Below are 25,644 nucleotides of genomic sequence, written 5' to 3'. Positions count from 1 at the left end.
GATAGGATCTCCCACGGTTTGTGGTTAGATATGATTATTAGCTAGGGGGCAGAAAACACACAACGAGTTTGATAATAATCATATCCAACTTAATAATCATATCCAACCACAAACTATGGGAGATTCTTTCTATCGCATATTTTATCCTAAAAGACTATCGAATTTGTATTTCAAAAATCCTCTTCTGTTTACCAAAACCCGAACTACATTCGTAACGTTAACATTACGCCGCTACAATATTTCGTTGGGAAATATAAATAAAAATAAATATTGACTGTCACGATGTTTGATTCACATAAAGATAATTCTTAAATGAGAAAAAATGAAAATGTCAGACATCCGAATCTGTGTCATAGATGACGCGCAGTTCTTTTTGGATTTGTTGCCCATAGTCGCCTGTGTGAATGTTGACGATGAAATTTCCACCATGTATATCGTCATTCAGAATTAAAAAATAAATAAATTGTGACATGGAGGATCATGGAGTTTGGTCTAGAGGTAGAGTGTTGCGGAAGGTCGGGGTTCGAATACCGGCCACGACAGACCTAAGTCGTTAAAACAGCTGGTACATGTAGTGACAGTTCCATCGTCAAACGCTCGGCATCAGGTGTAAATGTCATGGGTCCTTAGGGATGACCTTAAAAACGTGTCACATTAGGTGTGGCACATTAGAGTATTGGTGACTTCTCCATATAAGTGAATAGCAGACGTTAAACAAGATACAATCAATCTATCATTGTTAGATGTGTTTGTGTTTCTTACACCTGTATCTGTGGTGGAATGGTTTTGTGTGCAGTTGAATGTGGCATATCCCGCGTTAAGTTGGAAAGTTGATATCCACTAGAAAAAGGGGTAAGTATGTGATCAACGATCTTTGTGTGTTCGCTTCTTAATGTGAACTATCGGGTTTTCTAACACTCAGAAAGATATACACAGTACATGTACGTCATTCAGTTCTGACATGGGGGGTGGGGGTGGGGTGGGGGGTGTTGGTGTTCAATAGAGCGTTTTCATTTTGAGTTTCAAGAAAAACTTTCAGTCCATCTCACCTAATCGTTTTTCTTCATTTAATTTTATTTACTTGATCATTGACAACATTTTATGATCGATACAAAACATAATTAGGGGTTGTATGCAAAGCCGAGCTGCAGATTTTCATGTTAACATGTAGGCTAAATAATGAAAACAACAGACCTTTTCCTCGATCTCAACAATTTACTTCACACATAAATTCATTGTTTCAAATTTTGAAGAATGTAACAACACAGATGTCACTTTCATTGACTTTTAATAATGTTTTGGGAATTCTGTCCCTGTGCACATAACGTCACGCGGTGTATAAATACTATGGGATATGAACAATACCGTGTGAGTGATATCCACTGGATAAAGGGGTAAATATGTAATAAATTCCCGTATAAAACTCTGTTCTCCTATTGTGGTCCCCACCCTACATTTATATATAATAATAGAGAATGAAGAAACAACGGAAAAATCAGAAATACAAACTATTGGCTTTTTACGGCTTAAAAAGAACTAAGAATAAAATCAGGTCTCAACCCCAAAATTATATCTGAAAAGAAAATTATCCATATAAATTTTTAAAAAATGTAAAAGAGGATGACGTTACAAAAAGACCACCAATCAGCGTCAAAGAAACAGAAAACGGATATAAACATGATAGACTACTTGTATCAACAGACAGGAGACACAAACAAGCGTTGAAAACCATCGTATAATATAAATAAGCATTATTTATTCTAAATTCAAATAAAAGGTAACCCCCCCCCCCCGGAAAATACATTTGCCAAGAATTTCAACAATGCCGCGAAGTAAGTCGCTGAGTTCGTGGAATATGTATATTCACACACGGATAGACGGCTATATCACACAGATATATAAGTTCCCCACAATCACGCACATAGGATATTTCCATTATCCTGCATCAACATTTTGATACATTCAAATGAAATGACTTATGTACATAAAAAAATCACCTGGATGAATTTTCAGCTAATTAGTAACATACTTATGACGTATTTTACATTTTGTATGTAATAGAAGAGTGAATTGTCCTTACAAGCAATGGAAGGCTCACAGTTCTGTTGCACAGCATCGTCGAAGATATCTGAAAAGACATCGGTTATGATTAGGATATTTATTAAGACTACGTGAAAAACTACTTGTACCCAAAACCAGGGCACATGATAAATATTCTGTATACCATATTTATTCCTATAACCTTCAAGAATATTACAGAAAGATGTTATAAACTCCACAACACACATTCATCTGTTATAAATCCTACAACACACATTCATCTGTTATAAACCCACAACATACAGTCATCTGTGATAAACCCTACAACACAGTTATCTGTTATAAATCCTACAACACACAGTCATCTGTTATAAACCCCACAACACACAATCATCTGTTATAAACCCTACAACACACAGTCATCTGTTATAAACTCTACAACACAGTTATCTGTTATAAACTCTACAACACAGTTATCTGTTATAAAAACTACAACACACAGTCATCTGTTATAAACCCTACAACACACAGTCATCTGTTATAAACCCTACAACACACAGTTAATATGTTATAAACCCTACAACACACAGTCATCTGTTATAAACCCTACAACACACAGTCATATGTTATAAACCCTACAACACACAGTCATCTGTTATAGACCCTACAATACACAGTCATCTGTCATAAACCCTACAACACCCATTCATCTGTTATAAACCCCACAACACACAGTCATCTGTTATAAACCCTACAACACACAGTTATCTATTATAAACCCTACAACACACAATCATCTGTTATAAACCCTACAACACACAGTCATCTGTTATAAACCCTACAACAGTCATCTGTTATATAAAAATACAACACACAGTCATCTGTTATAAACAATAGAGCACACAGTTATCTGTTATAAACCCTACAACAGTCATCTATTATAAACCCTACAAGACACAGTCATCTGTTATAAACCCTACAACAGTCATCTATTATAAACCCTACAACACACATTCATCTGTTATAAACCCCACAACACACAATCATCTGTTATAAACCCTACAACACACAGTTATCTGTCATAAACTCTACAACACACATCCATCTGTTATAAACCCTACAACACAGTTATCTGTCATAAACCCTACGACACAGTCATCTGTCGTAAACCTTACAACACAGTCATCTGTTATAAACCCTACAACACACAGTCATCTGTTATAAACCCTACAATATACAGTCATCTGTTATAAACCCTACAACACAGTCATCTGTGATAAACCCTACAACACACAGTCATCTGTTATAAACCCTACAACACAGTCATCTGTTATAAACCCTACAACACACAGCCATCTGTTATAAACCCTACAACACACAATCATCTATCATAAACCCTACAACACACAGTCATCTGTGATAAACCCTACAACACACAGTCATCTGTTATAAACCCTACAACACAGTTATCTGTTATAAACTCTACAACACAGTTATCTGTTATAAACTCTACAACACAGTTATCTGTTATAAACCCTACAACACACAGTCATCTGTTATAAACCCTACAACACACAGGTATCTGTTATAAACCCTACAACACAGAGTCAATATGTTATAAACCCTACAACACACAGTCAATATGTGATAAACTCTACAACACACACTCAATATGTGATAAACTCTACAACACACAGTCATCTTTTATAAACCCTACAACACGCAGGTATCTGTTATAAACCCTACAACACAGAGTCAATATGTTATAAACCCTACAACACGTAGTCATCTGTTATAAACCCTACAACACACAGGTATCTGTTATAAACCCTACAACACACAGTCATCTGTTATAAACCCTACAACACACAGGTATCTGTTATAAACCCTACAACACAGAGTCAATATGTTATAAACCCTACAACACACAGCCATCTGTTATAAACCCTACAACACACAGGTATCTGTTATAAACCCTACAACACAGAGTCAATATGTTATAAACCCTACAACACACAGTCATCTGTTATAAACGATTTAACCTATATGATTGGCGAAGACAGGTTTAATAATAGTTTTGTAGAAACTAACGTTTGTAGTCGTTGATATTTAAACACCGATGGTGGTCGGTGGCGCGCACAGAGAGATGATAAGACAACCTATCCTCGGTCTGGTGCAAGGACTGCCCTCCGGAAGTGCAGGTACCTTCAATCGGAAATGAGAAACGATAACTGAGTATACACAGGGGTTAGAATAGTGTTTGATTCAAAGTATGTAATTTTCGTTGTTACTTTATTTCCATATGGTATGCCAGTAATAAGACAACTTTAGTGACATTGTTACTCATATGTAGGCATGAAAGGTATACATTATTCATTTGTAGGCGTGGAAAGTATACATTATTCAGTAGTAGGCGTTATATAATCATACCTAAAAGACTGATCAGTAGTGTCGCTATGCTAATCTGTTGTACCATGCTGACGAACACTGAAATACACGACCCTGTTAAATTCTGTTGTTGACCTTAAAAAAAATGAGTTTAACAGTTTGTATTCTGCAGAATAATGTCTGTTGTGAATATATGCTTACTATTCAAAAAGAAATTAGAATTCATATAAAAAAACATAGGTGCTCTTTCTAGAACAGAACAGAATACTTTATTTATCCAAAATAGACAAGCCTGAGATAATTACAATAATCAAGATATAGGATTAAACGAGGATTTCATTTTGATCATGATAAGCCCATATTTACAGAATAACTCTCTGTGAACCATCTCTTATCAATACTAGTGAATCTTGAAAACAAAATGCATGTTATCAAGCAGATATTATAGAATATCTCATTGTTTCTAGCGGAGGTGCTTGGGAGATGGATAATGTAACTCAAGACTATAGAAGAAATTTAAACTATGATCTGTGACATTTGATGTGGACTGTTAGTTTTCTGTAATGAACAAGTGAACAATGATCAGTATGTGAAGAGCGGCCTACCAATTGGTCTTAAACGTATCATATTTCATTCGATCCAGCGACAGCTTGTATTTGCAAATTAGATCATTTTAACAATAGAATTTGCGAAATGCTGACTTTAAACGAGACTGTTGAAACCCCTATAACATCATATTATTTGTTAGTAGCCTGTCTCAATTTTATTGATTGATCACACGCAAAGCATACTTTCGCGCATTGAATTAGTTGAGCGATATAAACACCATACGCTGGTGATACTGGAATGTTGCTACATAAATATGGGTAGTTGATGATGGAGAAGCTGACGTCATCCCGTTTGTCATAGTTTACCCGTGACATCTATGTTCAATAAAATATCTACCAGGGTGTATCAGTTTTTTCTTAATATATACTATAATGCTATAAAAATAAATTTGATGTACGTTTTATTTTGGACTTAACCCACTGCACACTAGAAAAAAATTTCTTCTTTAAATATGCAATGGGTATTTCTTAAAACACTAAACAGATTTGATTATAATACATCAACTTGTGCCTCCGTGGCCGAGTGGTTAGAGGATCGCGCTCAATATCACAAGGCCTCTCACCTCTGGTCGGGGCGGGTTCGAATCCCAGTTTACTTTCGGAAGGTCGGTGGTATCTTCCCAGGTACATTGTATCTGGGTTCTCTCTTCCACCAATAAAAACTGGGCGCCACCAAATAACTGAAAAGTTGTGGAGTGTGGCGGAAAACACCAATCAATCATCACCTTGTGTTGCAGCTAATTTACACTAGAAGCTAATCATTCTCACCTTGATATTAATCGAAATAGGATATCTACCAAGATTTTGTGACTTTAAATGTAAAATATGTTAACAAAATCAAAATCTTACATGTAGTTTTTCAAATAATGATGATTGATTATAACCCCATATTTCACCCCCATACAAAAGTACAGATTCTATCATTTCTAATGTACAATTTACAGTGAAGTAAAGTTGTGTTTTCTACATTTTCCAATAACACCATACACAACGTTTGTTGCTTTTTTAAATAATTGTTTGATATTTGTATTAAATGAGCCATTTTTACAAAATAGTACAATCTATATTTTTAAAAGTATCAACAAATTTTAATGTTTCACCATTTAATGTAAATGGCGTTTTTATTCTCACATTATCTTTTCCAAAAAATTACAACCTTGGTTTTATCAATGCCAACTGTCAGCATGTACAATGATCATTAAAATACTAAGTTGATATTGTAGATCTTCAGATGTTAGATGTTTCTCCCGCCGTAAAATGGCTGAAATATTGCCAAAACGACATAAAAAACCAATCAATAAATCAGATGTTTCTGACATCATCAGCAAATAATAAAACAAAGAATGTAAGATACAAATCAAATTCTTTTTCCAATTTCGTGGAAAAGATGATTAACCTTTTACATTATTAGAGTACAAAAAATCAATTAAATGTAATGCAAACAGGAACGGGCATCAATCTTCCCCTTGTCTGACATCTGCAGTGCAAAAACAAGGTCAGAACTTAAACCATTTGAGACAACTCTTAATTGAATACTGTTATATAACTGTGTAATGACATTGAAACACTTGTCATCTATGATATTCAATAATACTTTTCCCAAGGTTCCAACCGCCAAACCGAGTCAAAGGCGTTTTCAAATTTACGAAAAGTACAAGACAACCCTTTTTTCCAGTAATATTTTGAAATTTCAATTAATGCGTATATGTTAAAGATATGGTCCAGGGTAGAGTAATTTTTTTCTAAAACCAGCTTGATTTTATAAAATAAGTTTGATTGTATTTACATTTAATTGATTTAGTCTTTCATTTGAGCTTATCATAGTAATAAGTATATAAGTTTGATTGTATTTACATTTAATTGATTTAGTCTTTAAGCTTATAGTAATAGGTCTATAAGTTTTTGAATCAGTGGTGTTCCTTTGTTTTTGTACATTGGATAATATTGCCAAATGTCCATTGAGAGGGTTTAAATCCCGAGTCGAAAAGTTTAATGAATATTACATAACAATTTTACATAGTATACAATACATTTTTTGTATTCATTAACAATTTTGTCATGGTCACTTGACTTATTGTTTTTCAAAGCACTTATACATTTTATGATTTCATCACGAGTGTTCGGTTAATTAACACTGTAATTACGTTCTTGATAATATTTTGAATTCGATCGTCTTCAGGTAATACATGACTGCTTTCTCCATCTATTTCTAGGTTGTAGCATTCTCTATAATTTATACAATTCAGATAATTCTACATATATGTCACCATTTATCTGCACAGCCAGAATTCAGTGTTGTAATCTCCTCCTCATATCTGTCCTATGACAAGTTTGAGCTGATTTTAGTTTATGTTTATCCATTCTTTCTTTTTGATACAGGTCTTGTTTGAAAATGCTTTCACCAAATCATTTAAACAATCGTTTTGCTTTTTTTAAAATTCTGTCTAGCAGATTTGAAATCTTTTGTGACTCATGTTTTTTAAAGATATTGAATTGTTTCTTTTTCTGAGAAAAAATTGACACTTGGCAAGCTGATCAACGAATGCATCATATGATACCTCTGCTTAACATTTCAATTACAATATTCAATAAATACTTCAGTAGTACGATTTTCAATCAAGTGTATGTCAATTTAGCATTATTTTTGTTAAATTCTAGAATGCTGAAACAGAAACAATAATTCATCAGGTTTGCAATATTTTCGTCTTTTAGTGTCACCAAAATGACTTTCATTTTTGCAGTTACTGCCGTTACACTGGAATTAGAGGGCGTGCTTACTGATGAGATCCTAAGATTAAGATAAAACAGTAGAAACAAATAGGGTATTGTAAAGCTTACGGTATTAAAATCTTTTATTATGGACTGAGTTTCAACAGTTGTATCATATCTCTTATAATAACAAATTCAAAATTTATTCGATTTTACGAAGAAAACTTTTGGAATATACATTTCGTTAATATTGAAGGGATGGGAAGGAGAAGTATAGACCTATATCCAGTATCTGGTGCTTACCCAGGATTTTATGTTCCAACACGCAACTATCCCGATAAAAATAGAATATAAATACCAAGACGACGTGTACGGCGACGACGTCGACCATGTTTGTTGCAATATTTTTGGCCACTCAGTGTACAAACAAAGTGACAAAAAGCTGAAGAACATTTGTCATTCGATATAAATCAATCGTCTTCATTCCAAGATTGATACACGTGTAGAACAAACATGTCGATGCACAGACAAGTTAACCCTCTTCCACGTGTAGTTTCTTGGACTGTACATTCAAAGCAGTTAAACCGCTGCTGTGGCCTAGAGGTTAGAGCGTTCGCCCCGCATGGGGAAGGCCGGGATTTGAATCCCGGCCGCGACAGACTGAAGTCGTTAAAGCAGATGGTGACAGTTCCAACGCCAAACGCTCGACATTAGGTGTGAATGTCACGGGTCTTCGGAGATGACTTTAAAAACGGATGTCCCATGTCACAGTAGGTGTGACACGAAGAAGAACCCTCACTGCTCAATGGCGGTAAGCGCCGAGCAATGGCCTAAATTTGAAGCCCTTCACCAGTCTTGGTGACGTCTCCATAAGAGTGAAAAATTATTGAGAGGGACGTTAAACAAGATACAATCAATCAAAGCAGTTAACATCAAACTAAATACTTGAAATGTTTTTCAAAATAGATTTAGTATACTCTACCTTATCACCTTTTTCGTCAGGAAAAATTCCGTTTCAGAAACTGCTATGATATCATGGTGACCTAATTCGTAGCTGTTAGGTAAACGATCAGTTGTATATTGCTAGACCGTAATAGAATAGAAATAAAGCTCTTGATTTCTCGGATAACCTCCTCGGTCTCGAAATGTTATTTGAAATATAAAAGCCTCGGCTAACGCTTCTGATGAAACCGCAAAAGCCAAAAGCCGAGGTCCTGTACCACAACAGGTGTGGTACAATAATGACCCCACCCTACTTAAAGGCCGTAAGCACCGAGGATAGGCCTAAATATGCAGCCCTTCACCGGCAATGGTAACGTCTCCATATGAGTGAAAGATTTTCGAGGGACGCTAAACAGTATTCAATCAATCAATGTTCCTTAATATGCAAGGAATCAAAGGGATTTTGACCTATGTTTAAAAAAAATCGAGAATTCGTTTATGTTGTAGGATAGCCTCCGAGGTCGAGAAAAATGTTGTTTTAAAATATAAATGCAGAGGCGTTTGAGCAGGGAGGGGTCTGAATTGTACCACACCTGCTGTGACATGGGCCCTCGGGTTTTGCGATCTCATTCGAAGGACTGCCCCATTTAGTCGCCTCTTACGACAAACAAGGGATACTGAGGACCAATTCTAACCCGGATCCCCACGGGATCTAAGAAAAATAGATTACTGAATATGAAAATTCATCCATAACATGCAAAAAAGGTCACCATCATAATTCGAATTTCCTCTACAGTCTATATTTACATAATCCATGACCTGAGCGCTTGTGGTTCGTAAGAGAATAATTTCTGACCTTTACATTGCATGCCATCGTAATCAAAACTATCATAGTAATATTGTGCAATGTAAATCCAAATTGATGAAAAAGAAATGTAACCTTGCAAATATGATAATAGCTTCTGTTATTTAATTACTGTATTCAAACCTTGAAGCATGATTAATACTTACTGCCTTAGAGATGATAATGGACACGTCACCTCTTCACAGATGGTAACTAACCTTACGTGAGTTTATAACAGCGCCGTCCTTTCTTATCACTTATCGTGTGTGTGTGGCGAGAGAGATGAGTAAATATGGTTTAAACTATATTCATTAATCGAACAATTAATTCCAATGGAGCATACAGACATACTGTAAGTGCAATAAGATTCGACAACATGTAAATCCGTCTTCTATGTTCTGTGGCAATGGTATAAGAATATACGTGATTTGTAATTTAAAGAGGTTTGCACCTGAGATTTGTAGTATTGTCAATTTTTTGGAAAGTGCATTTTTGAGTTATACATTGAACAAATTAGATTTAGGAAATTGAAAAGAAAAACTGAGATCATAATGCTTGTTATTGAGCTACAGTGTTTTAAACATGACCTTTTTGCACTTAAAATTCATTATGACCACGCCCATCGGGTATCTGCACATAATCAACAATATGATATGGGGTAAGTGACTTGTACCATAGTTTACTATTATTGATTATATTTTATTATAGCTTTAGGAAGCGCGGTCGCCTGTTTACAATATGATGCCAATTGTTATGTCTTTACATTACACTTTATACACTATATATTTCTATCATAATGACTTTCTATCACCGAAAAATGTATGTTCATTATTTGTTTTTAAAAGGCTTTGGCCGATATAGTATTGCGTTGTGTGACGACACAATTGAATCTGTTTGTAATATAATTGCGAAATGCAACAGAAACTCTCATTGGTCCATATGTATAAGTCCGCCCAAATTCCCTTATACGGGAGTAGTCAGCATTTGAAAACATGACGGCCGGATGCAAGATGCTACGCTCCCTCGTGTCATTATGACCACACCCATCGGGTATCTGCACATAACCAACAATATCATATGGGGTAACTATTACATGTACATGTTGATTTTGAATCCATTCAGGGATGAAAATATTGAAAGTATAATTCTGTTAATGTTGTGTGGCCATTCAGAGTCCTTTATGATCCCGGATAATTCTGCAGTCAGCTGTTGTCCAAATAATCAAGTTGCAGATATAAAATTCTATCACTTTGCAATAGCACATTTTCGAGTTACTGCTGGAACACCGTTTTTGCCCGAATTTTACACGCGCCCTCAGATTTGGTTAGCCCTATGTATTTCCGGTTTAAAATCTACATATAGCGGTAAGTTTTAAAATGATGCAAACAACTCCTTCAGTCGATTTTTTGTTTCATGGAAAGTACCAGAACTTAAGTATTTTCTTTCGGATCGCGGCGTTTCATGTTCGTTTTGTAGAAAACTTGATTTAGTTAAGTTGTGCGAGCTGGCAATCGAACTGAAACTTGAGGTAATATCTACTTCTGACTACGCCCACGGTGACGATAAAGTGATGGACATTAATCGTCGAACTATCGAAGAAAACGGGATAAATACACTCATTCCATCACCCACTGAAGGCATCACCTGGAACAAGAATCTCAATTCTTTGCCAGATGTTCAAACTTGCGATATTTTAATATTTTTTATGACTTACTGCAAGTGGGACAATCATCGTTTACAATCATACATAAAACGAAAATGGATTCAGATTATTTTCTTCGAATCATATTGAAAATGTACAGATGTCTGAAATACTTCAGAATAATTACCTCTACATTAAATCAGACTGCATTCCAGAAACAAGACAAACATCGGATCCTTACAAAGTATGGGTGTTGGTACACCAGTCAGGACAAATTACTGTAAACGTATTATATTTGGCGTGTACGATATTTGGCGGAAATCGTTTTTTCAACAAGTTAGCGTAGATTTGATTTAGCGCATTCTTTAATTACTTTAAACATCTAAATTTACGGATGGCATTTAGCGATGTACTTGATTTAGTGGAAGCTGAGTTCCGCCAAAGGCGCTAAATAGAATACACAGCCAAATGTAATACATTTACAGTATGTCTGGGGGTTGTACTTGGGTTGCGTAAGTTTTTTTCTTGTATAAAATTTGGTCATATTTCATTATATCAGAAATAAATTATATTAGTGGTAAGCAAAAATATATAGCACCATGAGAGATAAATTATTTTAGTGCAGATATCATTTCCATTGTGGTATTATTTCATCCAATCATCCATTGTGTATATTTCATTTTTGTTTTAATCTTTTGTTTTTAGCCATTTCTCATTTGCTGTTTAGTTCCTTTTGTTTTTGTAGCTGTTGATCACAGTGCATAATATGTCTTGATATTTCAAAGCAAGCATTTTTGTACTCTGATTGGTGGCTATGTGTTTATCATCATCATCACTGTCATTTTCATGTTACAGATTGATCATGGATTGGTAAGAATATCCAAGCAACTGATATTAAAGTAATCCAAGACGGTAAAGAGCTTCATCATAATTATTCCATGAAATAAACAAATCAAGTTAAATGGTGGACACTATATTTATTATACCCCCCGCAACAAGTTGTGGGGGGGGGGGGGGTATACTGGAATCGGGTTGTCCGTCTGTCCGTCCGTCCGTCTGTAGACGCAATGGTTTCCGGACTCTAAAGCATTATCCTTTCCACCTACCATCACCATATCATACATATGGACTACCCATGGGATGAAGATGTTCCCTATCGATTTTGGGGTCAAAAGGTCAAAGGTCAAGCGCACTGGACATCGAAGTAGCAATATGGTTTCCGGGCTCTAAAGCGTTATCCTTTCCACCTACAATCACCATATCATACATATGGACTACCCATGGGATGAAAATGTTCCCTATCGATTTTGGGGTCAAAAGGTCAAAGGTCACGCGCACTGGACATCGAAGTAGCAATATGGTTTCCGGGCTCTAAAGCGTTATCCTTTCCACCTACAGTCACCATACCATACATATGGACTACCCATGGGATGAAGATGTTCCCTATCGATTTTGGGGTCAAAAGGTCAAAGGTCAAGCACACTGGACATCGAAGTAGCAATATGGTTTCCGGGCTCTAAAGCGTTATCCTTTCCACCTACAGTCACCATATCATACATATGGACTACCCATGGGATGAAGATGTTCCCTATCGATTTTGGGGTCAAAAGGTCAAAGGTCATGCGCACTGGACATCGAAGTAGCAATATGGTTCGGTTTGTCATGCCATTTGTTTTTTACACTCAGAAAAGAGGTAGTTTATACCCATTACCAACACCCTTTGGGAGATTGGGGTAAGCGGGGGGTATTCTTAGTGAGCATTGCTCACAGTACCTCTTGTTTATTTGAAATATTACAGTAGTACAATGTACTACTTTGCATTTGAAACTTTTAAAAATACAATTTTCCAGTGCAATATGTTTTAATAAAACATAAATGATAACATTCTATCAATAATTCATAATGCACAAATATAATTTTAAAAACAAAATGCATTTTCATGAATATTCTCAAATCTTTTGTAGTGATAATGGAACATGCAAACATTGTGTTGCACTTCTCTTTGCTGTCAATGACTTTTGTACTGGACACAAAGATAGAGGAACTGAAGTAGGAACCGATATTGAATGTGTATGGGACACACCCAGGAATGAATCTACCCCCATGGAAGTAAATGAAATTGACATAAGAACAGATACAAGTGTGCCCAAAAAGATAGCCCCCACCCATCTAAACTATAAATCAACCAAGAACACCCCCATCTTCTAATGAAATCAAGATTAAGCTAAAAAATATTTGTAAAGGTACAAATGTATTACTGCTACAAACATTATATGATGAAGGTGACCAATCTGAAGATGAAAATTGTTTAAATATTCCAACAATTTTAGATGTGACAAAATCAAATCCTTCAATTATTTTTGATGCTTTGAAAGGTATTTTTACTAAAGATGTCATACAGGAAATAGAAGAAAATACAAAGGATCAAAGTGACAATCCAGAGTGGTTCAATCATCGCAAAGGTAGAATTACAGCATCAAATTTTTCTTCTATATTGAGTTTCAGATTTACTGAAAATAAGGAAAATTACATTTCAAAGAGAGTTATGGGCACAACAGCCCATATTGATACACCATCAGTGAACTTTGGAAAACAATATGAAAATGTGGCACGTCAATTATATTCTGTGAATTATAACAAGAGGCCCAGGGGTCTTATAGGTCACCTGAGTATCATGTAACAACCTTCCAATGTTTGAATTAGGTTTGTGTTTAAATATAAGAATTTTACTTTTGGATGGAAGAAACATTGAATAGCTATGTGGTCATGAAGTACATGTGTCATTTTTATGTTCAATCAATAATCCTTTTTAAAAAAAACCTAGGTCTGAGACATCATAAAGAAAAGGGTTATTTACTCCTTAGATAAAACCAATATAAGAAGATTTTCAAAGAATTTCTACATTTTCACTATATGACCAAAAGAGCCCCACCCTAACACAAGAACCCCTGCCCCAGGGGCCATGAATTTCACAATTTTGGTAGAGGGCTCAACGCTCATTATAATTATGCCCACAGTTTGGCTTCTTGATGTCCAGGAGTAAAGAAGAAGATTTTTTAAAATTACACTCATTTTGATGGTTTTTGCCCCACCCCTCAGGCCCCAGAGGGGCAGGGACCACGAATTTCACAATTTTTGTTCCCCTCTACCCACAGATGCTATATGCCAAAATTGGTTGAAATTGGTTCAGGGGTTTCAGAGAAGAAGCTGAAAATGTTCAAATGTTAACGCACGACGAACGACGACGGACAAAAACAGAAGATTTTCAAAGAAATATTGCATTTTCACTATATAATCAATCAGCCCCGCCTTTGCACCAGAACCCCTGACCCAGGGGCCATAAATTTCAGTTTTGAAAGAAGCATCCTTGATCATCATTATCATACTATTCGTTTGTCTACTTAATACCCAGCAGCAGAGGAGAAGATTTTCAAAGTAATAAAATGCATTTTCACTATATGATCAATAGGGCCCCACCCTAATACCAGAACCCCTGACCCAGGGGCCATGAATTTCACAATTTTGAAAGAGGCATCCTTGCTCATCATAACCATGCTATTGGTTTGTCTACTTAATACCCAAGGACAGAGAAGAAGATTTTCAAAGAAATAATGCATTTTCACTATATGACTTATAGAGCCCCACCCTAGCACCAGAACCCCTGATCCAGGGGCCATGAATTTCACAATTTTTAAAGAGGCATCCTTGCTCATCATTACCATGCTATTAGTTTGTCTACTTAATACCCAGAGACAGAGAAGAAGATTTTCAAAGAATTTCTACATTTTCACTATATGACCAATAGAGCCCCACCCTAACACACCAGAACCCCTGATCCAGGGGCCATGAATTTCACAATTTTTAAAGAGGCATCCTTGCTCATCATTACCATACTATTAGTTTGTCTACTTAATACTCAGAGACAGAGAAGAAGATTTTCAAAGAATTTCTACATTTTCACTATATGACCAAAAGAGCCCCACCCTAACACAAGAACCCCAGGGGCCATGAATTTCACAATTTTGGTAGAGGGTTCAACGCTCATTATTATGCCCACAGTTTGGCTTCTTGATGTCCAGGATTTTTTAAAATTACACTCATTTTGATGGTTTTTGTCCCACCCCTCAGGCCCCAGGCAGGGACCACGAATTTCATAATTTTTGTTCCCCTCCACCCACAGATGATATATGCCAAAATTGGTTGAAATTGGTTCAGGGGTTTCAGAGAAGAAGCTGAAAATGTTCAAATGTTAACGCACGACGAACGACGACGGACAAAAACAGATAGTGAATGATTCAGGTGACCTAAAAAAAAGTCATCAAAAATCAAAGATAGAACTCAGTGGATTACCTGTTGATGAGTCACATCCATTTTTAGGGGCCTCTCCTGATGGTCTAGTTAGTTGTAAATGCTGTGGGGATGGATTAATTGAAAATGTTCATACATGTATTCAAACAAAACACCAGAAGAAGCATGTACTGATCATCATTATCATGTGTATTTAGACAAGAACAATTCTGTGAGACTAAAGGAGAGTTCCTCCTGGTACATTCAAATTCAAGGTCAGTTGGGTGTTTGCAAGAAACCATGGTGTGATTTCATTTTGTATACAAAAAAGGGCGTTGCTGTTGACAGAATATATTTTGACAACCAATTGTATGAAAAAATTGTTAACACATCCAAGAAATTTTTTGAAAAATACATTGTAAATGCCCTAGTAAACAAAAAAAAAAAAAAAAAAAAAATACAATGAGTTTTATTCATTTCTTAACTAATGGCATTCCTAAATTGCAAAGAAAAGCACACACCTTTAACATTTGAGTAAACAATGACTTCAACGTCAATGGCATAGTGCTGCTTAGAATATGAAATTTTTTCAACCTTTCAATGGCACGCTCAACATGTATTCTCAGGCGTGCTATACTTCTGGTCTTGATAATGTCATTCTGCAATAATCTCTTACCCTTTCCCCAGCTACATTTTTTAGTAAATGGTGGTATTACAAGCTTAGCTCTCCTTTTTAACAACAAATCACGTATCAAAAAACCTCGATCTGCCATGATTTCATGGCCTGGCTTAACAAAGTCAAGAAAACCACTGAACTTAGTAATGCATCTATCAGATGTACTTCCTCCCCACAAAGTTGACACAAAAATAATAGCACCAGATGGCATAATTCCAATTAAAGCTTTATAAGTGTCGTGATGTTTATAACTACTATAAGTTCTAGACTGAGCATATGGGGATCTAGGTTTTTGTATGAAAAATTCTGTACAGTCAATGATACAAACAGTATTGGGATATGAAAGCTTAAATGACTTTGGTAAAAACTTCTTAATAACTGGTGTAGATGGCCAGATTAACAAAGGCGTCAAAACATGGTACATCAAATTTACCCAAGTTGTAAAAATCTGGGATACACGTGCATTAGAAACTCCAAAAATATCAGCTAAAGTAAATGTAAAGATAGCATGACGAAGACGAACCAGCGTAAGTAAAAAAATCTTCAAACTTTGATAGCTTTCTTGCAGGTCCGCTCTTCTTCTGTCCTTTATTTTGCTGATAATTTGGCTCCTCTGCACTGCCTTGGCCACTCCAGTATATAGCATTTTAATGTGCAACGAAGAGGACTACACCTAAACAGGCCTTTTATCCCCATTTCATCAGAAAAAGGGGGTACTAACTAAAGTTGATTCCAATTCCAAAAACGTGTTTAGAATTTCTTTTATACCATACTGATAAAATCCATTGTAGATGTTAATAATATAATTTGCGTAACGAACTTTTAACATTTTCAGAAAGTACACGAGAATGAATCTTTACATGACATTGCAAGTGGCCATTGTAAAATATTCACACACCTTATCATTAGACTGTGAAATAGATGGCTCGATATTTCGCTTGTCAATAGACCCTGCACTTCTCCACTTTAAGGGTTGCTTAATAGTTGTTGTAGTGAAATAGGGTAGGGTAGGGATTTTCCATTGTGGGCTTTCCATCTACAAAATGTTTGGAGCACAGTCTATGGTGTTTAGGAGGGTCGTAATCACTTCGCTTTACTAAGTTTAACCACGCTTTTCGGCTCTTTGGATCCTTCTTCTGTGTTGGAAAGGGATAGAACGTGATGTTCTCTATGTAACCATACTTCCCTATTTTTCTCGTGTCCGCGCTACAGCCTTCCGCAGAGCAGTAATATCTCGCTTTAGATCCTTCCATTTCTTGACAACAGACGCTATTTTACCGGAAGTAACGAAGGCTAACCAAATCTTTAAATCACATGATCATGGTGTATAAAATCTAGACTAAACACGCGTTGCGGCAGTAACTCGAAAATGTGCTATTTTCTTTGTCCACTAAGAGTCCTTGAAGGTCCGGATATTTTTGCATGCAGTCGGCTGTAGTCCAAACAATCGAAACACAATAATTCATATTGCATAAAAGCTGGCACTGTATCAGATGATAGTAAGGATGGCTGGACTTGAGGGAGAAAAAAATGGCGACGGAGGTGACAGTCGGGTAGACAGGTCAGGAAGAAAGAAGCAGGTTTAATGATATCTGTGTGCTTTTTTTCTCTTGCAGAAAACATGTGTGAGTAGAAATGCTTTTATAGTTTGAGTGTGACATGAACTAAATTTATCATCTTTCATTCCATCTGTGCATTATAGATGATTTAAACATTGCAATCGGTGCATTATGAGTAGTCCTCACAGTGAACAGTCTGGTGAATGGAAAAAAGTGGAATCCAAACGCAATTCAAAACGTAAAAACAGTAGTCCGGTAGAAAAGGAGACAAAATCTATTAGAAGAAGATATTTGTCGTCGTCTCTCCCAAATTTGAGTGAAATGAAATAGCATGAACGATAACGAGAATGAAAATTTAAACTCGTCATCAAATCCCCAGGGTGACCTTCAACCACCGCTGATAAAATCAAACGAACAAACGTATAGTCTTCCTGAATTAATACCTAATGCATTCAAGAAACAAACTTTCATGAACCAACTAGTACCAATAATAGCAGAAAGTTTAAAACCAGTCATTGCAGAGGCTGTACAATCTGCCTTCGCCATTTTGCACAAAACAATACAAGATCAAACCAACACTATTGATATTCAGAGTAAACAAATTGACAAACTCTCTAAACAACTTAATGAATGTCATGATGTAAACCAAGATCTACAACAGCAGATTTGGAGACTGCAAGATACTGTGGATGATCTTGAACAATACGGTAGGAGGAATTCCTTGAGGTTCCATAACTGTCACGTCCCTCAAGACAAGAGCACAGATGGAAGTTATTATGTCAATGCAAGGTGAAGATAACGAACAGTGATCAATCTCATAATTCCTATAAGCAATACAAAATAGGTAGTTGGGCAAACACGGACCCCTGGACACACCAGAGGTGGGATCAGGTGCCTAGGAGGAGTAAGCATCCCCTGTTAACCGGTCACACCCGCCGTGAGCCCTATATCCTGATCAGGTAAACGGAGTTATCCGCAGTCAAAATCAGTGTGCCAAAAAACGGCTTAACAATCGTTAAAATCCACCTACGTCATTATTTTGTTCAAACACTCCATTATTTTTCAGGAATGGAGAGTTCGGAAAGTAGGTCAACCTTTATACAAGTAGATATAAATGCATGCAACAAAAGAATGAAAAACGTAAGACATGATTAAAATTTAGTTTTTATTAATGTTTACAGTGGATTTTAAGTGGGTCAATGTACTCGTACCACTCCATTCCTTAAAAGCAATGGATCTCGGCCCCTTCGGGGCCTCGGTCCATTACTTTAAGGAATGGAGCGATACTCGTACATTAACCCTTACGTATGAAACACGTCAGACAGCATTTGACCCAATGCGAGGTTGTATTGACGAACTAGATCGTTATAACGACCATAGAATTTGCGAAATGCTGACTTCAATCTGTAAAGAACGCCGAGGTATCGAACTACAGGATGATGATAGATCTCGGTCCCACCCAATCGGGAAAGCAAACAGAAAAGGGAACAACCAGATCATTTGCAAATTCAAAAACTGGAAGATTAAAAACAAAATCTACCCAGCAAAACGTAGCTGCAGGAACACTGACATTTTCGTTACGGAGGATCTAACTCAGTACAAACAGTCCAGCATTCAAGAACTAGTCCGTGCCAAACGAGCTGGGAAAATCTACTCCTTCTGGACCAATGATGGACAGATATTCCTAAAACTCTCAGATAAGGGGCGGAAACACATAATTTGTTATGTGAATGAACTTCATGAACTCGCTCCACCGGACTAACTCTCGAGTGTTAATCACACTAAATTTGACATTTCATACAACGTGTTTGATCTAAATCTAATACATCTTTATTTTTGTATTCATATGAAATCTTAACGCAACTCCATGGTCACAGCAAGTATTAGTCGATTGTGTATTTTCAATTAATGTTAGGTTTCAGGTAGTATAGCACACATTACTTAATATTGTGTATGTTTAAATACAATGCCTATTTAACTGCTTCTAAATTGGTCTTCATTTCCAGGCCTGCATATTATTTGTTTATTTTTTATTCTTCTTCAAAAAGGTCATACACTCATATTTTCTTTCTAGGTATGCTATTCTTCACACTATATGTAGTACTTGTGCATGTAACAACAGGCTTCATGCCAAACCACGTGTTTCTGTTTTTATTTATTTTGTTATTTTTGTTATTACACACGTTATCATTAATTACTTTTGTTGTTTTGCATTCATAATTTACACTTGCATTACTTTATTGTATTTTTTCATATCTGCATTTGAATCGGTGCCAACAAAGTATAGTTGTTGGTTCCTCTCATGTATACGTCCCGAACATTTAGCGTTGTCTGTACTATTACCCTACAAATATCCATCCGATTGCGGAATTTATTGTTCACACATCTATATGACATGTTTCATTTTTGACAATGGGTGACTCGATAGAACAGTACCGAGCCGCAATCGGAAATTTTTACTAAGCTAGTGGTGGTGTATTTAAACGTGCCTTTTTTCATGTCTCTATATTTGAATACTTATATACCTTGTCAATGTTGATATGCAAAAACTTTGTGCACTGCTTGTCTTTTATGAGCAATTTTTCACTTTATGTTAATTTTTGTTATCAATTTTATTTGTACATACATCCTTCTATCAGTCTATTGTGTGGAGATATTGAAGTCAACCCCGGACCTGAGACTAGTATTATTCGAACCCAAGCTACGCCTATGTCCTAGATATTATTCATTTAAATATAAGGTGCATTAGGAACAAAACAACCTATTTAAATACTTTTGTGCATGACTTTGACATACTATGTTTTACCGAGACTCATTTAAACAATGCAATTCCTAATGACGCTTTAATATTGGATGGATTTAATTCCATTTTACGCAAAGATAGAAATTCCTTTGGAGGTGGAGTTATGATTTATTAGTCAAATATGCTTAAGGCGAATCGTCGCTATGATTTTGAGCCCCCTTATACTGAATGCATTTGGATTGAAATTGATAATCTTACTTGTAATTACTTTTTATGCTACATATATCGTCCTCCTAATTCAGATGGTGGATTCTGGAACAATCTGTCGTGGTCCATTGAGAAAGTCCAAGAAATTAGCGAAAATATAATAATTGTAGGTGATCTCAACGTAGGCTTTATATCATCCACTCCGAGATATATTATCCAACAATAGCCTTGTTAACAAAATATGCGAGACCACGAGAGTCTCGAACACCACGCAAACACGCACTGACCCTATTTTAGCTACAAACACTTTAAATGTAGTCGAGCCTGGTACTCTCGAAGTAGGATCTTCAATTAGTGATCACAAAGCCACATGTATTTCAGTCTCGTTAAAATATAACTTAAAGTGTGCTTACAAACGCAAAGTTTGGGTATACAAAAATGCTAATATTGATAAATAAAATACATTGATACAAGAATATGACAGGAAAATAATTATCAATGACGCGCATGCAATAGAACTAGCAAAAACAAAAAAAATTCGAATTTTTTTTTATCTTTTTGTGAAGGAATGTATTCCTGAAAAGACAGTTACAATTCGACCGAATGATAAACCGTGGTTCGATTCTTTATTAAGAAAAACAATACGGACTAGAGACCGATTACGTAATAAAGCTTTAAAGTAAAAAAAGAAAGAACATTGGGAAGAATACATGAAAGTTCGAAATAAAGTTAATAACACGAAAAAGCACGCTATTTTAAATTACTATGATAACATTGAAACACATTTGAATGACTACTAAAAAAATAATAACAAATTATACTGGAAACTTATTAAAAGCGTGTTCCAGGTTAAAGCCGGAAATGAAATTCCGCCCATCCAATATATTTCCGATGACGGTATCAATATGGTAGCTTTTTCAGATAGAGAAAAGGCAGAAGTATTAAATAAATATTTTTCCTCAATATCAAATATTGACGACACAAACCACATTTTGCCCAATTCAAATTACTTAGGCAATGACAGCCTTACTGATATTTTTATTGAAGAACAAGAGGTCATAGATATAATATCCAATCTTCCTGTCAACAAGGCTATTGGGCCCGATTGTATAAGTCATAGGATGCTAAAGTCAATAACACATGTCATTTCTAAACCACTATGTATGCTTTTCAATAAATCTCTGCGCGAAAAATCTTTTCCTAACTTCTGGAAAGAGTCACATGTTCTACCTCTTTTCAAATAGGATGACCCTTCTTTGCCTAGTAATTATAGACCCGTGTCCCTTTTAAACTGTGTTAGCAAAGTTATGGAAAGAATAATTTTTAAACATGTATATAATTTTTTTCATAAAAACAACTTATTCTACAAATACCAAGCTGGTTTTTACCAGGTCATTCTACAGTTTTTCAACTATTAGAAACTTATCACAGCATTGCAAAAAGCATAGACGATAGTAAATCTTGTTGCATGGTCTTCTGTGATCTATCTAAAGCTTTTGATAGAGTTTGGCACAGAGGTCTTCTATTTAAATTACAAACTTATGGGATTAAAGGTTATATTCTTGAATGGTTTTCTGATTATCTTTCTTGCCGCAGCCAAAAAATTATGTATAAAGACCATTTGTCTTCAAGTGCAAGTGTAAATGCAGGGGTACCCCAAGGTTCTCTTCTTGGACCACTATTGTTTTTAATTTATGTTAATGATGTTGCTGATAATATGCTGTCTTTTTGTAGATTATTTGCTGATGATAACTCCATTCAATATGCATCTAAGAACTTACATGAAATTGAATTTACGTTGAATCTGATCTTCGTGTTCTAGATGAGTGGTCTATACAATGGTTGTTAAAATTTAACCCCTCTAAAACAAAAGCTGTATTTTTTACATTGGCACGCTGTTGTTGGCTATATTTAGCTCTAAAACTTCATAGTTATGTCGGATTTCAAACATTTCGGTTGAGCATCACTGAAGAGACATTTGTCGAAATGCGCATCTGGTGCATCAAAATTGGTACCGTATAAGTTTTACATTATGACCCCTGGGTCGAGGTCTCTGCTGGTGGACTGTTAGTCCCCGAGGGTCTCTACAGCCCAGTAGCTAAGTACTTCGTTACTAGCTTGAAAATACGGATGTATATTTAATTGCTGTTATAAAATTTAGAAATTCATTTCAAAATTAAGGATTATCTCCCTCATGCATAGCTCTTATCCTTGGACGAATTTGACGCCACTTTTTTGGCACGCTGTTGTTGGCTATATTTAGCTCTAAAACTTCATAGTTATTTCGGATTTCAAACATTTCGGTTGAGCATCACTGAAGAGACATTATTTGTCGAAATGCGCATCTGGTGCATCAAAATTGGTACCGTATAAGTTTTACATTGCATAAGGATATTGATCCTCCTAAATTATTTTTTCAAAATTGTCAGTTGGAATATGTGCCAGTGCACAAACATTTAGGGTTGTTCATTTCACGTGATTTGGGTTGGTCACATGATATAAACACAATAACAAGTAAGGCTTACAAAAATTTAGGACTTCTTAAAAAGCTAAAATTTACTTTAGGAAGAAACACTCTATTAAAAATGTACACTACTTTTATTAGACCAGCTTTAGAATATGCCTCAGTGGTTTGGGATGGTTGTAATGCATATGATCATGATTTGTTAGAAAACGTCCACCTATGTGCAGCGCGAATAATTACTGGCCTTCCTATATTAGCATCTAGAGATTCTTTATATTTAGAAACTGGCTTAGAGCCTCTGTCTTTTAGACGAACAACCGCTAAATTAGTTACCATGTTCAGAGTTCATAATAATGATGTTCCTGAGTATCTACAAGAAACAATCCCAAGAAAAATAAATAATACATTCAAGTACAATCTCCGTTATGGAGACAATTATAAAATACCAAAATGCCGACTTGAACTTGATAAGAAATCATTTGTACCTGATGCTTTATCAAAATGGAATTCATTTGATATAGAATGAAGACAAGCTACTTCAGTTAAGCAATTTTTAGTGTTAGCTCCAAAAATATCAACAATCCCAAACCACCGGCATATTTTTCCTATGGTACTCGTTTTCTGAATATAATTCATTCTCCGTTATGTTCTTGTGGTATGAAAGAAGACGCTTATCATTTCTTCTTTATTTGCAGTAAATATTCAAATGCTAGATATAAATTAATGGATAACTTGCTGAGGTTAAATGATCTAGTTTTATGGATGTCCACCTTCTACTTTGGGGTAATAATGCTTTATCTTCTTATGTTCAGTCGTTTATTCATGAAACCAAAAGATTCAATTGATGTTCAATTTATATTTTTTGTACATGATTTTCTACAATATTATATTGTTATATTTTTAAGGAGAAGAACTCGTAAGTTATTTGAACTTGTTTCTGATCCTTTTGTATATCATGTATGTACAATAAAATATGTTCAAAACAAAACAGGGAGAGAATACTGCATTCTAATTGTAAGAAAAAGTTTATATATAATGTACAGTGAAGATTATAAAAAGAGAATCCACAATAAACAGGCATTAATTATACAGAAGATACACATTCTATAAATTCTCTACCACATTATTGGAAGGAGCAACCCTTGCAATTACTCTCTCCAGCGTTTGCCTCCTGATATCTTTAGACAAGAAGTTGCCCCCCCCTCCCCCCCTCCCCACTGTCCTGTAATTTCTTGCTAAATATATACAAACTTAATCAAGCCATATATGATAAAGTTATCTTAATATTACCAATTTCTCCAAATTGCTTAAATAATGATAATTAAAAAAACCCAGTGAAGTAATAGGTCATAATATAACCATAACCCCCCCCCTTCAATTTTAGCCACATCACAAAATTATCTACTTGAGTTACATTGTACATTTGTATGTCTAATTATGAACAATAATAGGCCTCGTTGTTTGAATTAAAAGAGAAGAAGTAAGTTGAATTAAAAGTATAAATGAGTTGCGTACTTATTGAATAATCATTCATGAAGATGAACGTATACTTGCAGTTACCTGGCTACTTTATACAACTTGTTCTCCATCAACAATTGAACCTCTGCATTGATAATTTACGTAAACTTGTTAAACAGGGACATAATAAATGGTTGTGGTACACACCGTTCTCTAAGTTACTCATAAGCGTTGGTTTTTCAGATGTGTAGTTGGCCCAATTCTATACTCGTAATACTGAATCGGATTTGTTTGTCACCGGAAACGCTTCACCGAAAGTGACGAGAAACGAGACTTACAGCCCCTAGAGAAAATGTGCGAAAAACTGATTTACTGGATTGACGGACAGACAGACGGACTGAGTGCAAACTTAAAGTCCCCTTCAAGTTCGTCGGTAGGGGACCCAAAACCATTTGTCTTCATTTGTAACTTCTGTTCATGATCACTTAATATTTTAGAGAAGTAAGGAAATGAAATAAGTTTTTATAATTTAGGTATTTCATCGAATACCTAGTCTGTAAGGAGGATCTGAAAATAGTCTTTCTTTTTTTTCAAATACCTGTAGATACAATACAAATCAAAATCCAAGGTTTTCTATTGAAAGAGTGAGACAGAGAGAAAGAGAGGGGGAGGGAGGAGAAAGAAATGGAGAGAGTTAAGGATTTATGAAATGGTTAGGTTCCATCTGTTCCATTGAGTATCAAATATTTCCTTTTCCCCATTTTTGTAAAATATGAATATTTTTGCTTTTAAGTAGGATATTGTAAAACGAATGCTCAATTATTTCTCAGTACATCTTGTTATATAAATATAGTATTTTAACCAATATTTTAAATACTCTTGTTATATCCAGGATACCTAAAATAAACGATTTCTTGGTAAAAACCAATTGAAAGTTTGTTTTATCTTCTGCTTAAAGTTCAAACTCATCTAGGAATATATGTTTGAACAAACAATCCCACAGAAAAATGCTCAATATTGTTTCTTTTTTGTGACAAAAAGTACACATTGAAAACAGACTTTCTGCGATATACAACT

General features: G+C 35.4%; 1 protein-coding gene and 1 long non-coding RNA gene across 2 annotated transcripts in view; one reads left to right on the top strand and one right to left on the bottom strand.

Annotated features, from left to right (window-relative positions):
• Positions 1–9,759, bottom strand: part of LOC125647484 (uncharacterized) — an 82,267-nt gene extending 72,508 nt beyond the window's left edge. Inside the window, exons 1-4 of the mRNA XM_056139872.1 lie at positions 9,699–9,759; positions 4,471–4,563; positions 4,132–4,245; positions 2,081–2,128 (exon numbers count right to left, since the gene is read on the bottom strand). Coding sequence (XP_055995847.1) covers positions 2,081–2,128; positions 4,132–4,245; positions 4,471–4,516 — 208 coding nt within the window. The 5' untranslated portion in view covers positions 4,517–4,563; positions 9,699–9,759. The remainder of the gene's footprint in view (positions 1–2,080; positions 2,129–4,131; positions 4,246–4,470; positions 4,564–9,698) is intronic.
• A 40-nt stretch (positions 9,760–9,799) lies between these two features.
• Positions 9,800–15,988, top strand: LOC125648470 (uncharacterized). Its single transcript, XR_007360311.2, has 3 exons — positions 9,800–9,883; positions 12,029–12,085; positions 13,138–15,988. It is a non-coding gene; the product is annotated as an uncharacterized LOC125648470 (long non-coding RNA).
• The last annotated feature ends 9,656 nt before the right edge of the window (positions 15,989–25,644 follow it).

This window comes from Ostrea edulis, chromosome 6 (assembly GCF_947568905.1).
Source record: "Ostrea edulis chromosome 6, xbOstEdul1.1, whole genome shotgun sequence".
Classification (NCBI taxonomy): Eukaryota; Metazoa; Mollusca; class Bivalvia; order Ostreida; family Ostreidae; genus Ostrea; species Ostrea edulis.
Note: the sequence above shows the minus strand (reverse complement) of the source record. Positions and strands in the feature narration are given on the sequence as shown.